At 36.5% G+C, this 15,283-nt stretch overlaps 1 protein-coding gene across 11 annotated transcripts in view; it reads left to right on the forward strand.

Moving 5' to 3' along the window:
- STK31 (serine/threonine kinase 31) overlaps positions 1-15,283 on the forward strand; it is an 82,727-nt gene that overhangs the window by 26,659 nt on the left and 40,785 nt on the right. For 10 of the 11 annotated variants that reach the window (XM_027573906.2, XM_027573912.2, XM_027573910.2 and 7 more), the window contains 4 exons: positions 3,220-3,335; positions 5,725-5,884; positions 9,466-9,588; positions 14,008-14,187. In XM_027573906.2, coding sequence (XP_027429707.1) covers positions 3,220-3,335; positions 5,725-5,884; positions 9,466-9,588; positions 14,008-14,187 — 579 coding nt within the window. The remainder of the gene's footprint in view (positions 1-3,219; positions 3,336-5,724; positions 5,885-9,465; positions 9,589-14,007; positions 14,188-15,283) is intronic. The other variant, XM_027573913.2, reaches the window with a different exon arrangement.

The raw sequence follows: 15,283 nt of genomic DNA on the forward strand, positions 1-15,283 counted from the left end.
ATCCTGGGGGTAAAAGTGGAGGCATCCTGATGACTGGGTCTGCCTGGAGTTTTTAACTCTTGAGTTGTTCACGCTGAGTCTTCAGCAATTGTCATTTGAAGTTGAGGTTTACCTACTCCAGCTGGTTCCCTCAGAGGTTGCTGTTCCATATAAGTTGTGAATGGTTTTTATTTTCCTGTCTGTCTCTCCAGTTTTGGGGGCAGCAGTTTGCCCTGTGACCTCATCTTTCTTAAAGATCTAAGAAGGCTTGTTGATTTTTCAGTTTGTTTAGCTTTTTACTTGTTGATAGGATGTTAGAGTGACTTCCAGGCTTTTTACATGCTGGACCAGAAACCTGAAGATCTTAATGTTTTCAAAAAGTACTGATTTCTGTATCTGTTGGTTTTTAAAATTTATTTTTCTTAATTAATTGATTTTTTTACTTTATAATTGCCTTCCTTCCTCTTTAATTTGCCCTTTTATCTTCTTTAGATGGAAATTCATATCGTTTTTAATCTTTTGTTCCTTATAACATTTATTTTTTTTTAAAGATCTTATTTATTTGAGAGAGAGAATGAGAGATAGAGAGCATGAGAGGGAAGAGGGTCAGAGGGAGAGGCAGACTCCCTGCTGAGCAGGGAGCCCAATGTGGGACTCGATCCTGGGACTGCAGGATCATGACCTGAGCCAAAGGCAGTCGCTTAACCAACTGAGCCACCCAGGTGCCCATGTTCCTTATAACATTTAAAGATACTTCCTTTTAAGTACTTTATCTTTAGCCCACAGATTTTGATACTTTGTTTTTATTGATTAAACATATTTTTAGAATTCTGTGATTTTTTTTTTGAATCATGAATTATTTAGAAGCATATTATCTAATTTTCACATATTTGGAGATTTTTTTTCCCCCAGTATATATATATTTTTTAAAGATTTTATTTATTTATTTATTTGACAGAGACACAGTGAGGGAGAGAGAGGGAACACAAGCAGGGGGAGTGGGAGAGGGAGAAGCAGGCTTCCCGCTGAGCAGGGAGCCTGACGTGGGGCTCGATCCCAGGACCCTGGGATCACAACCTGAGCCAAAGGCAGATGGCTAATGACTGAGCCACCCAGGCGCCCCTCCCCCAGTATATTTTTGTTACTGAGTTTTAGTTAATCTCCTGATATTAGCATACTTTCTGTGGTTTCAGTTCTTTTATTGTGATTTGCTTTATTACTCAGCATATGATTTGTTTTTGGAAGTGTTCCATGTACTTTAAAAAATTATGCATATTCTACAGTTGTGTGGTGGAATATTCTCTAAATCAAATCAAATTAGCTGATAGTGTTGTTGAAGTCTTTTGTATCCAGACTGATTTTTCCGTCTACTAGTTCTATCAGTACCCAGAGAAGAGTGTTGAAATCTCCAGATATTTTTGTGGTTTTGTCTGTTTCTTCCTTTTTTTCTGTTAAGTTTTACTTTGTGAGTTTGAAACTTTGTTATTAGTTGCATACACATTTAGAATAGTGTCTTCCTGATGAATCATCTTTATGTAATATCCCTTTTTATTGCTGGGAATGCTCCCTGTATTGAAGTCCACATTGCCTGATATTAACATAGCCATGTTTGCATAGTATATCTTTTCCATCCATTAATTTTTATCTGTCTCTTTTTATCTAATAAGTGTGTCTGAAGAGCAACATATAGTTGAACCTGAGCTTTTTCATCCAGATTTATAATCTCTTATCTTTTAATTGGAGTGTTAAGCTAATTTTCATTTACTGTAATTATTGATGTGGTTGGGTTTGAATTTGCCATCTTTTCTGTTTGTCTTATTTGTTCTTTGTCTTAAAAACCATACTCATTGTTTTCATCTGATTTCCAGGGTTGGTGTTTTTTTATACAAGTGGACTAATAATAAGCTCAAGATATTTGAGAACCAGCTTAATTTCACAATTCTTTTAGATCTAAATGATTCTTTTCCTCAGTATTTTATAGTTCTCTTTCACATACAGTTCATTAGTAATTTGTATTAAAGATTTGTTTAATGTCTTTGTGAAACATTAAGTACATTTTCAAAGATTTAACAACTTTTTATTTTCCCACTCTTAGATTTATGTATTTTCTTCTTAGATTTATTTAATTTCTTAGATTTATGTAATTTTGGAGTAATTATAATAACAATTCCAGTGGCTATAAACAGAATTGAGAACAACCATAACTGATTCTTCATGGTCATCCTATCAACAAAAGGGAGCAGAAGGGCATGAACATACCTGAGTGTAGCATACTAGTAATAAGCATAAGCATTCAGTATATTCTGGTTCTCTCTTTTTATTTAACTGAAGAATTGGAGAGAATGTGAGGACTAAGGAGCATGTTGTTCAAATACTGGGTAAAATTTCTATGTTTATATAATATCTGGTTTGGAGTATAATTAGACTAAAACTGCTAGGTCTTTATTCATATTACTGCTCTATACATTATTTTAGATAATCATGGTAGACTCGTATTTAAGATACCACTCAGAATCAGGTAGCTTAATCTAGCTTGGGTCAAAGAAGTGATGTTTTTGATTATTTTGTAATGTAAAATGACACAGGACTTTTTCAAAAAATAGTCATTGATAATCTTTTGGTGTCTCTAGGGATCTTTTATCTTTTTAAAATTTAAGTATTAAGACATAAAATATGTGGAATTTGTTTCTCTTTGGCTTTTTATTAGAATGAAAGATGAGTCTGTAATCTGTGTGAAGGCAGAAGACAGGAATAGATTATCTTTTTCAGATCCCAATCAGTAGGTAAATCAGTTGTCCTGTGGTTTAAACATTTAAAAAAAAAAATCTTTTTTAAAGGATTTATTTATTTATTTATTTTAAAGCAGGAGTGAGAGAGCATGAGTCGGGTGGGGGAGAGAAAGAATCTCAAACAGACTTCACACTGAGCATGGAGTCCAGTGTGGAGCTCGATCTCATGACCCTGAGATCATTACCTGAGCCAAAACCAAGAGTCAGACACTTAACTGACTGAACCACCTAGACGCCCCCCAGTTTTTTTAAAGTAATCTCTATGCCCAACATCGGGCTCAAACCCATGACCCTGAGATCAAGATTGCATGTTTCACCAACTGAGCCAGCCAGGTACCCCAATATTTTTTAACCTTTAAAATTTTGGTTATGCCTTAAAATCATTTAAGTAACAGTAGAAATATAGTTTCTTGTTTGAGATTCACTAGGATGTGCTTGATTTTTGTTGCAGCAAGAGAAAGCGACTACCATGGATTTGACTAAACATTTAGAAAGCATTCTGAAGACTCATGTAGGTACCAGAATGGAAAATCTGGCAGCTAAGGTTGAAATATTGAAAGAAATTAGGTAGGTAAAAGCATATTTTTGAGAAGGATAATTTTAATTTGTATTTATTTTTAAGATTTATTTATTGAGAGAGAGAGTAGAGGGAGGGGCAGAGGGAAAGGGGAGAGAGAGAGAGAATCTCAAGCAGACTCCGTGCTGAACACAGAGCCTGACTTGGGGCTCGATCTCAACCCTGAGATCATGACCTGAGCTGAAATCAAGAGTCGGATGCTTAACTGACTGAGCTGCCTGGGTACCTTGAGAAGGATAATTTAAAATAATTGTTAATTAGTTAATGCTTTGTTTAAATTATATGTCCACCATTTTTCCTTTGACAATCTTTATTTTTTTTATTTTTTAAAGATTTTATTTATTTATTTGACAGAGAGAGAAAGCAGGAACACAAGCAGGGGAGGGTAGGGAGGGAGGAGAGGGAGAAGCAGGCTTCCTGCCAAGCAGGGAGCCAGATGTGGGGCTCGATCCCAGGACCCCAGGATCATGACCTGAGCCGAAGGCAAACGCTTAATGACTGAGCCACGCAGGCACCCTGATACTAAAGAGAGAAACTAAAAATACTACTGAGATAAGTTTTATAGTGTTTGTGTCAGCATTCCTTTGTCACTGCATGGAGTTATTTTGTTCTAAAGTCATCGATGAGAGTGAAATTAAAAAACACAAGTTCTAAGTGGTTTTATGGGAAACTACTATGTCCATTGTATTGCTTAGTATTATTTTTAGGCTTATACCAAAACTAAAGATTTGAAAGAAAAAAGTGGTTTTCGTACAGTCAGAAGAAAAGTCTTCATGGAATCAGAAGAGAAGAAATTGTTTAGCAAGTCTTGTGCAGAGTTTATTCAGCATTTGTCAGACTCTGTATATGATTTATTTAGGTATTATATTAATAGATGATGGCCTTATTGTTGGTTAGGGATAATTTGTCACTCTTTCCTGGAATGTGGAAAAGAAAATAGTTCTCAAGACAACCTAGTTCCCTTTTCATGCTACACAAAGAACTTAAATCAGTAATTCATTTTCTCACATACTTTGAAACAATAAGAAGATGGTCATCTGAATTAAAACTGTGTGTTGGTGTTTTGTCCAGTGGAAATTTATATTCTCCAGTATAAATCCATCAGTTGTCATCTGGTTTATAAGCCTCTAGATAGTTTGAGTAATTTTGTCCCTCTAGAGCCTGATCAGCTTTTCATGCACTACCAAAAATTAAGTGGCTGCACTGCCACAGCTATGAGACAAACTTAGGACCAAAATAATCCAATATATTTTAGTACATTTTTGAGGAAATAATGTGCTATTAGAATGGTGGCAGTCTAGTTAGAAACTAGAGAAAAGAATATGGATGGACCTTGTTGGTTTTGCTAGCTGGCCTGCTTCTCCAATTGCTTTTTTTCCTTTTTTCAACCCACAAATGCTAGTCTGCTTAATAGGGTATAAGGACTAATGTGCCTGCAGTCTTAGTAAGCAAGATTGGCTAAGTCTAGCGTTTTTAAAGAATTATTCAGAAATCTAACTGTATACCAGCATTGAAGGTGTATCTGATATCATTTAAAGTTCTGCAGACTTTTGAAGTTGTCCTTTATGTAAAAATTTTTTTCTTTTTTAAGATTTTATTTTTATTTATTTGACAGAGAGAGAGCACAGTCTGGGGAAGTGGGAGAAGTAGGCTCCCCACTGAGCAGGGAGCCTGATGTGGGGCTTGATCTCAGGGTCCTGGGATCATGACCTGAGCCGAAGGCAGATGCCCAACTGACTGAGCCACCCAGGCGCTCCTATGTAAAACTTTTTGATAAAAGTTTTATTTGATTTTTTTCTCAAATGTATATATATTTTTAAGATTTATTTATTTATTTGAGAGAGAGTGTGTGTAAGCACGAGCAGGGGGGCAGAGGGAGAGGGAGAATGAAAATCTCAAGCAGACTCCATCCCATGACCCTGAGATCATGGCCTGAGCTAAACCAAGAGTCGGATACTTGGGCGCCTGGGTGGCTAAGTTGAATAAGCGACTGCCTTCTGCTCAGGTCATGATCCCAGAGTCCTGGGATCGAGTCCCGTATCGGGCTCCCTGCTCAGCAGGGAGTCTGCTTCTTCCTCTGACTGTACTTCCTCTTGTGCTCTCTCTTCCTCTCTTTAAAATAAATAAATAAAATAAAATCTTAAAAAAAAAAAAGATGCTTGACCAACTGAGCCACCCAGGTGCCCCATGAATCAAATATATTTTTAATTACAAGTTATGCCAGTTAATTTATGATTTTATATAAGGTTTTAGCAAGTACCTCTTCATAGCCAATGTTGTATGTTTTAACTTTAGACCATTATTATTTAAGTGCAACTTTTTCTCACATCAACTTACAAATTTCTTGATCTTTTCCTTTTTGCTTATGTTTTTAAACAGACGTGTCAACATCAGTGTTCGTTTTGGAAATGATCTTTCAGATGCTATGCAAGTGTTAGATGAAGAGTGCTTTACTACCCCAGCTTCTTTGCCTGAATTAGAGAGAATTTGGGCAGAATACAGTCTTGCTCAAGAGAACATACAAACTTGTGAAAATGTGGTGGGTCAAGAATTTTTCTCTATTATGGTTTTATTTGTTGATCATAAGGGGCTATCATTTGAGAAAGAGGGATTGTAGGTATTATAGTGATACTTTGTATGAAATATTTAATTTTTACAGCATCTGCATATTAATAATTTGATTCCTAATTTTATTGCCTTGTTAAAAAAAGATAGGATAGATAAATGGTGATTGTGGATAAAGTGTTAACAAAATCTTTTCCCCTTTTGCATGAACATTCGACCATTGGTCAATTCCTTCTCTTTTCCCTTGGTAATTTGGTAAAATGGTATTTCAGTCATGTTACTAGGCAGCGTTGGCTAGATAAATCTCCCTAGTTGGTAATTTATATCTGGACTTGAGGAACTTTAAACTACAAATACTTGGTGGTGGGGGCTCTTGCAACTGGGCATACCATCCTTGAGGAACTTTGGAAGCTATGCCTATAAAAGATGGTGGCTTTTGAGTGGGGTGAAGCTTATAAGCTAGGGTGGCTGTGATACCTGCTAATGTATCTTGTTTTTGGGTCTGAATGGTGTGTTTTATGCTGCAGTATTGGACTCTGCCTTACTATTAAATGCTATTTAAGCCACCCATTATTGAGAGGTGGTTATTAACGGGTAGGGGAGGGTATGAAGAACATATTATTTCCTATGACATCTTTATTAGCAAAGGTGCAAGCGTATTTCCTCTCACAATTTTTAGTTTATATTGAGCTGAACAGAACTCCTTGTTTTTCATATAAAGATACTTACCACAATCATAGCTTTCCATAGTACGTATGAGTTCTGTACTTGTGTTTGGAGTTGCCCCATTGAATTATTGGTGGTTTCTACCTCTGGGGATTGTACCCCAAAAGCCTTATTCATACCTAGGTTGCTCAGTTGGCAACCTAGCTGACTCTGAGTGAACAGAATAACTAGGCCTTTGGAAATGCCAGGAGTGTTAAATTTGGAGAAGGGATTATATTTGTGTCATTTTACATGTTAGACCCTAACTGATTACTTCTGATTATGTAAGAAAAAAGTGACAGAAGCCGTAAGTTTTGAATCTATATGAGACACAGGTAATGTTATTAGGTACTTTATAAACTTTTTCTTATACTTTTAAAATGGACAGTTTTGCTCTTATTTTATAAATGAGGAAATTGAGTCCTACAGGGTTTAAGGAAATTGCTGAAAATTACATAGTGCTAAATGTTAATACGGTATTTGAACCTAGGTATGTCTGACTGCGAAGTGTATTCTCTTTCCATTTAAACCGTATTGTAAATATTAAAGTAATTCATGATGTATTTTCATGTAATAAGATGAAAAAGAACTGCATTTTAATTTTTGTTTTGTTGTTTTTATGGTTTGAGCATAGGGAAGTGACTCAGGACAGAGAGGGAGAGGGCTTAACATAGCTCCAAGGCTTGGTATTCTAGTAAATTTTTTTCATCATTGGCTATCAGGGAAATTCAAATCAAAACCACATTGAGATACCACCTTACCCCAGTTAGAATGGCAAAAGCTGACAAGGCAAGAAACAACAAATGTTGGAGAGGTTGTCGAGAAAGGGGAACACTCTTACACTGTTGGTGGGAATGCAAGTTGGTACAGCCACTTTGGAAAACAGTGTGGAGGTTCCTCAAAAAATTAAAAACAGAGCTACCCTATGATCCAGCAGTTGCACTACTCGGTATTTACTCCAAAGACACAGATGTAGTGAAAAGAAGGGCCATATGCACCCTAGTGTTCATAGCAGCAATGTCCGCAATAGCCAAACTGTGGAAAGAGCTGAGATGCCCTTCAACAGATGAATGGATAAAGAAGTTGTGGTTCATATATACAGTGGAATATTACTCAGCCATCAGAAAGGATGAATACCCAGTTTTCACATCAACATGGATGGGACTGGAGGAGATGATGCTAAGTGAAATAAGTCAAGCAGAGAAAGTAAATTATCGTATGGTTTCACATATTTATGGAACATAAAGAATAGCATGGAGAACATTAGGAGAAGGAAGGGAAAAATGAAGGGGGGGGAATCGGAGGGGGAGATGAACCATGAGAGACTATGGACTCTGAGAAACAAACTGAGGATTTTAAAGGGGAGGTGGGTGGGGGGATGGGTTAGCCCGGTGATGGGTATTAAGGAGGCCATGTGTTGCGTGGAGCACTGGGTGTTAAACGCAAACAATGAATCATGGAACACTACTTCAAAAAAATATTTTTTAAACAGATTTTATTTATTTGACAGCATAAGCAGGCAGAGTGGCAGGCAGAGGGAGAGGGAGAGGTAGGCTTCCCGCTGAGCAGAGAGCCTGATGTGGGGCTTGATCCCAGGACTCTGGGATCATGACCTAAGCCGAAGGCAGACCCTTAACCAACTGAGCCACCCAGGATCCCCTCTAGTAGATTTTTTAAAAAAAAATCATTTAATCTCTACACTTAATGTGGAGCTTGAACTCATGACCCGGAGATCAAGAGTCATATGTTGTCCAGATTGAGCCAGCCAGGTGCCCCTGTGATTTTTTTTTTTTTTTAAGCGGTATTTGTTTCTGCTGACTGCTAACGTTTCAGGACTTAATTTTAGGCTTCATTGCCCTAAAGTTCATTTGATAGACTGAAGAGTGGATAATTGAATAACAGCAGTTATAACTGCTGCTCAGAGTTGCCTTTTTTTTTTTTTTTAACGGGTGAGGAGGGGCAGAGGGAGAGGGAGAGAGAACCTTAAGCAGGCGCCATGCCTAGTGCAGAGCCTGATCTCACAACCCTGAGATCATGACCTGAGCTTAAATCAAGAGGTGGACGGACACTTAACTGACTGAGCTACCCAGGTGCCCCACCATTTTATTTCCCTTATTGAACTTAATTTAAGTCTTAGTATTATTATTTTCATTTATGTATTTTGCACGGTACCTTAACTTGATTGCCATGTATATTTTTGGTGAAGAGATTCTTTTCTTTTTCCTATATAGTTACAGAATGGTCTGGTTGAGCTTACACAACAAAGAATATTCTAAAATTCAAAGTTTTAAGTGTATGTGGCAGACCTGTTACAGGTAGCAGAGACACAAATTTAAGACATGATCCTCTCTCTTGGGTATGGGATATACATATAAATAGTTTCAATATAGCTGATAAGTACTGTAATAGAGATAATGCATAGAGTTCTTGGATCTCTCTCATATGCCTATTTCCGACATAGCCTCTTAGACAAATTGGAGGTTTTACCATGGTGGAGATTAACTGAATCTTGAAGGATAAGTAGATGAAGGAATTGAGGGTGGAACGGGAGTAGGAGGGAGTTAGTGTGTAATTAATAATAGGAACTTGTATAATTTTCTTAAGAGAAACAAAAATTTCAGTGTTGTACATATAATAGGAAAAATTAGAACAGGATTATTAAATGTCTTATTTGTGAGTTGGGTGATTTCAGGAGAGGGATATTTGTCTTAAAAACTACTGTGTTTGGAGAATGTAATGTTAAATTTTACTCACTTTAAGACATCAATATTTTTTTTGACATAGGTCAATGTGTAAAAAAAAAAAACCCACCTGGTGTATTAATGATGGTTATTTGTTTTCTTTCTCCAGAGTGAAGGAAATATTTTGATTGCCAAAAGAAATGAAGTGCAACAGAAACTGAACATGGCAGTAGAAGTTTTTATTCTGGAAGTAGATGAGTTACCTCTTAATAAACGCTTGAAAACATTGCAGGTTAGAATTTAAAAAGATATATGTACATTAAAATACGTTTATCAAAAAAATATGTTTATCATTTGAGAGGTGAAATTCGCATTTACCTTGAGACTTCAGATAGTACTGATGGCTGCAAAAATTTTTCTTCTCTTCGATGAACTCTAATTTCTTTTTAATAGAATTGAAGTGTTACTTCAGTCTATTAAATATGTTTATGTATATAGGTGTATCCTGCAAATAAGGTAAAATGGTCGGACACATCAGGCTTGCTAGAGCAACATTCACTGGGAAAACTCAATGGAGGCAGAAGCAGTAGTGGGCATGTGAGTCCCTGTTGTCTGTTGCATTCTAGCAGAAAATCTGGTAGGGTCACATGTCAGGAGTTTAGGAGAGGAGTCCTGATCTAGGATCAGGGGCTAGAGTACAATAGCAATAGGATGTTATGGAACCTTGTCTTCAGCCTTATCCCGTTATCTCAGCAATGACTTTAATTTGGAGTGAATGGGCATATGTGGCAGTGTTATGAAACATTCCACCTATTAACGTAATTTTTCTCTTCACTTATTCAGATCTTTTTTTTAATGTCCTTTAATTATGTTTAAAGTTTTTCTCTAAAAGCCTCTGGCATTTCTTTATTTAACTCCAAGCTATGTATATGTTTGGTTGCTTTTGTGGATATTATCTTACTTTCCATTTCTTAGTTATTTTTGGTGGTGTAGCGGAATACTGTTGATTTTTATTTATTTATTATTTTTTTTACTGTTGATTTTTATATATTGATGTCTCTGGCAACTCTCCTGAACTCTTTTAGTTCTCATTTCTCTATTAATATTATTTGAACTTTCTTTATGGTCATATCAGTTGAAAACAGTAACCCTCTTCTCCATCTACTTATATATATATTTGAACTTTTACTGCTTTGGTCAGCATCTTTAGAACAAGTTAAGTCGTGGCTGTGCTAGTTGGCATCCTTGACTTATTTTGGACTGCAGGGAATGTGTTTGCTAGAGAGTTGGAGAAAAGGATATTCAGGGACATCTGGGCACTCTTTCTGTCTGCCTGGAGGACGATGTAGTTTAGATGATACCATGTATAGTATAAGTTCTTCCAGAATAGTGAAGTAACCTGTGCATACAAAAGGGGAGTGGTGTGGTAAGAATGTACCTGTCTACAGTGCAATTTCTACTTTAACCTGTAAAGGCTTATTTCTTCTCATGAACTGTTAGTAAACATAGGGTTGCAACCAAGATTTTTTTTTTTTTAAGATTTTATTTATTTATTTGACAGAGAGAGAGAGACAGCGAGAGAGGGAACACAAGCAGGGGGAGTGGGAGAGGGAGAAGCAGGCTCCCCACTGAGCCAGGAGCCCAATGTGGGGCTCGATCCCAGGACCCTGGGACCATGACCTGAGCTGAAGGCAGACACCCAACGACTGAGCCACGCAGGTGCCCCTGCAACCGAGATTGTTTGAAAAACTCTTTTCTTCTTAAAGTTTAATCTTAAGAGACTTTTTGCTGTATCTGGTTTGTTTCCCTTTCTACTGTTCCCCTCGGTCACCAGAATATTCTTTGAACTTCTATTTTGGTGAAGTAGTTTGATATTATATTCTTCAAGTACTTAAGAAATAAAACTTAACTTTAACAATAATAGAGGTCAAAGAAATTAAAGTTCATGATTTCTGATTTCCTCAACAGTTATTGAGACTTCTTTTGTGGCCTAAAGTATATGGTTGATTGTTCATGACTGTTCTTATAAGTTAAAAAAGAAAGTACATTCTGGGTGTTCTTGGTGTACAGTTCCTGATTTATAGCTATTATTTTAACCCTTAATCTTCTGTATCTTTGCTTAGTTTTTGGTCTAATCAGTTTATCAGTTTTGAGGTATTTTTGTTATATATTCTAGTTCTTTAAGTTGTTAAAAAAATTTCAGTGCTGTATTGTTGGGTGTTAATGTATTTATTGGTTGTTATGTATTTTAAACTGTATTCTTTTTAACCCTTATTTAACCTTATTTTTCCTTTATGGTGTTAAAATATTGTTTCCTTTAAAAATTCCTTTTCTACCTGTTTTTTTTGATTATTATTTGCTTTATCTTTTTTCCCCTCTATTTATTTTTAATTTTTATTTTTTTAAGGTGTTATTTATATATTTGACAGAGAGCACGCACAAGCAGGGGGAGGGGGGAGCAGCAGAGGGAGAGGGAGGAAACAGGCTCCCTCCTGAGCAAGGAGCCCAATGTGGGGCTTGATCCCAGGACCCTGAGATCATGACTGAGCTGAAGGCAAATACTTAACCAGCTGAGCCACCCAGGCATCCCTGTCTCAGGATATCTTATTTAAACATTTAAACAATTGCTTGCATTTAAGCACTTTAAACATTTGTTTCATTGGCTATAAAATATTAGGTCCAAAGTCCATTTTTCTTTCAAACTTTTGACAGTAATAACCCATTGTCTTTTTATTCCCATAGTTGTTCTCAATCTGATTTTTGTTCTTCTGTGACCTTTTCTCTCCACTGGAAACTTTAGTATTTTCTCTTGACTTTGTTCCTAAGTTGCACTAAAGTTTAGATTTAATCTGAGTCAATTCAGTCTGAGATTTTATATCTTTCTTTAACTCTAGGGAATATTTGATACTTATTTCTTAAGATATTATCCCTTCTCCCCCTGCCCCTTTACTTTTTCTCTTATCCTGGGACTTCTGTTAGATGGACATTTAAATTTCTTCTATCCTCTACATATTTTAATTGTTCATCCATTTTTTTGCTATCTTATCCTTTTCTGTGTCTTTTTTGGGGGGATCTGAGGAATCCTGACTTAACCATCTAGCTCACTAAATGGTTCTCTAGCTGTATCCTTTTTGCAATAGTGAATGCTTTGTGTTCTTTATTTCAAAGATTATTTCTTTTATACCTAATAACTTCAGTTGGTTATTGTTTATAAGTACTTGGTTTTGCTTTGTGTTTTCAGTATTCTTTCTTTTTGTTGAGAGTATTTGTTATGCTTGTTTCGAGTTCTTGATTTTTGCTTCCTTTTTTATAAGGTGGCTTCGTTTGTTACATTCCATTCAGAGTTCTGTTGGTCACACATTTCATCCTCCTCTGTACCTCCCCTCCAAGATCTCATATTGCCTTGGAGAACTATAAGCTGTCTTAGTTCTACACTGTTGTGTAGGTATGGGATAGGGTGGTAAAGGGGTCCTAGGGAGGGATGAAAGCTTGGGATGTAACTTCAAAGACTTCAGGTGGGTTTAGGGAATAGGATGAGGTTGTTTCTCAGAGCTTCTAGGGTTACATTTTGGGCTCAACTACTTCCTGTAGATTTTTCTTCTAGATGATCTTACTCTTCAGTGGACCTCCCAGTCCCTCTGCCTCAGCCACTATTTTTCAGGGGCTACTACCCTTGGGTGTAAATGCTACCTGGTATTCAGGGGGAAAAGGGAAGAAAAGAAATGCTTAGGGATAGCCAACTTTTCTGTGCCAGTTATCAGTTTTTGCCTCATCTAGGTTCCTGTACTGTACTTGTATAAACCATTGCCTCTTGCTTTGTGCTACTGCTTTACAGTGTGAGAGAGAGGGGCATATGAAGAAGGTTCTCTTTTCCCACATGCTGTTTTCTGCTGTGGTACAAGGCTTCTTCAGCTTTGCAGTGACTTCCTCATTGCTGAGCACCAACTAGCTTCTGTCTTTCTAAAGGTATCTTAAAGTTTTGTGATAAAAATTTCTGGGATTTTTTTAAGCTTTCCTCTTGTCTCAGTGACATTTTTGGAGTTTTATTCCTAGAGAGAGCTATAGGCTGTCTTATCTCTTCTAGTCCTTTCTAAAATGCTTAAGTTCATAAATATGTTCAATGTCTTCCTTAATTGGAATTATTTGTCTAACTTTTACTATTATAGTCCAAATAAATCACCTTCTAGGTAGTTTTATATTTTCATATCTAATGTTTCTAAGTTTTATTTATAAGATTGTTAAGGATAGAGATTCAACATACTTTTTAAAAAAATTTTATTTATTCATTTGACAGAGAGAGCACAGTAGGCAGAGCTAGAGGGAGAAGCAGGCTCCCTGCTGAGCAGGGAGCCCGATGGGGGGCTCCATCCCAGGACCTGAGCCGAAGGCAGATGCTTAACTGACTGAGCCCTCAGGCACCCCTCAACATACTACTTTTCTGTCTCATAGATTTAAAATTTTTTTTAATTTTTTTTTTAAAGATTTCATTTATTTGACAGAGAGAGACACAGAGAGAGAGGGAACACAAACAGGGGGAGTGGGAGAGGAAGAAGCAGGCTTCCTGCGGAGCAGGGAGCCTGATGTGGGGCTCGATCCCAGGACCCTGGGATCATGACCTGAGCCAAAGGCAGACGCTTAACGACTGAGCCACCCAGGCGCCCCCTGCTTGAATCCGAATATGAAGTTAATAAACAGAAATATGTTTCTATAGGATTTGTCAACCTCTTTAGAGGCAGTATATGGACAGGCCAAAGAAGGGACAAACTCTGAAGAAACACTTAAGAAATTTTATGACTGGAAGTGTGATAAAAGAGAGGAGTTCACCAATGTTAGAAGTGAAACAGAGGTTTCTCTACAACGTCTTGTAGCATGGTTCCAGAACACTGTAAAGGTAATAAGAGCTCTTACCCAGTGGTGGTATTGGTGTTGTAGTGTAAACCAGGGAATATGGGTTTTTTAATAATTTTCCAAGTATAATTTACTTCTTTTCTGAGGAGAAGAAAGGAAGAGGAAGAGAGGGATTGAGGGGAAGAGGGCTGGGATGGAGGAGTGAAGGATTTACATATTTGTATTCTCTAGGAACATATATGAAAAATAGCTTCATAAACCATTGTAGGTATAAGATAGTATCACTGGAATTTATTACAAGTCTAGTGTATTTTCTATAGCTGTAGTGCAGAGATAAGGGTCTTATTGTATATACATGTGCTTTAGATGGTAGTAGAGCTTTCTTTGTTTAGTTTCTTTTTTAGCAAGACATGTGTTTTAATGTTAGTTGGCTAACTACTCATGCTGAAAATATGTTAATTGACAGTGTTTAAGTCTTTTAAGTTTTAGATATCTTAAATATCTTAAAGATATCTAACGTGACTGGAGAATACTAGTCTCAGTTGATACTAGATATTAGAAATGATTTTTTGTGTATTATTCTTTTTAGTTCTTATTTATTCTTATTTATTATTTTAAAAACACCATGTAATTTTTCAAAAGCTGTGGGGGCATGTAGTGTTGTGTTAATATACTTGGAACCCTAATTAAATTTCAGCCTCATTTTGTTACTGATTCTCTGTTTTCTGTGTTCTTCTCTCTCTTTTACAACCTTCTCAGCAAGGGCAAGGGACACCAGGGTGTCATTTATCTGTGTGAATAACTTACATATATGCATTTCTAGCTTTGTTTTGGGGAAAAAAAGTCTTTAATCTCCCAGCTACCTCCAGAACTCTTCATTTTGGTACTTTTTAATGGATATATTAACTAAGTTATTTTTTTGTTGTCTTTTATTATTGATCAGAATGTTTTTCTGCTTAGGTTAACTATCATGTATCCTTTTCTTTCATTTCCATAGCTGTTTCCCAAATCCAGATTTCCATAATCACATATCTAATGTCTGAAATCAAAGTGACTGCTTATGACTTTTATGTTCTATATTATAATTTGGGCCCATGATTTTATTCTATTTAACACTTTATTATAAAGTCTGTATCCTG

The sequence above is a fragment of the Zalophus californianus genome, chromosome 12 (assembly GCF_009762305.2).
Source record: "Zalophus californianus isolate mZalCal1 chromosome 12, mZalCal1.pri.v2, whole genome shotgun sequence".
NCBI classification, from domain to species: domain Eukaryota; kingdom Metazoa; phylum Chordata; class Mammalia; order Carnivora; family Otariidae; genus Zalophus; species Zalophus californianus.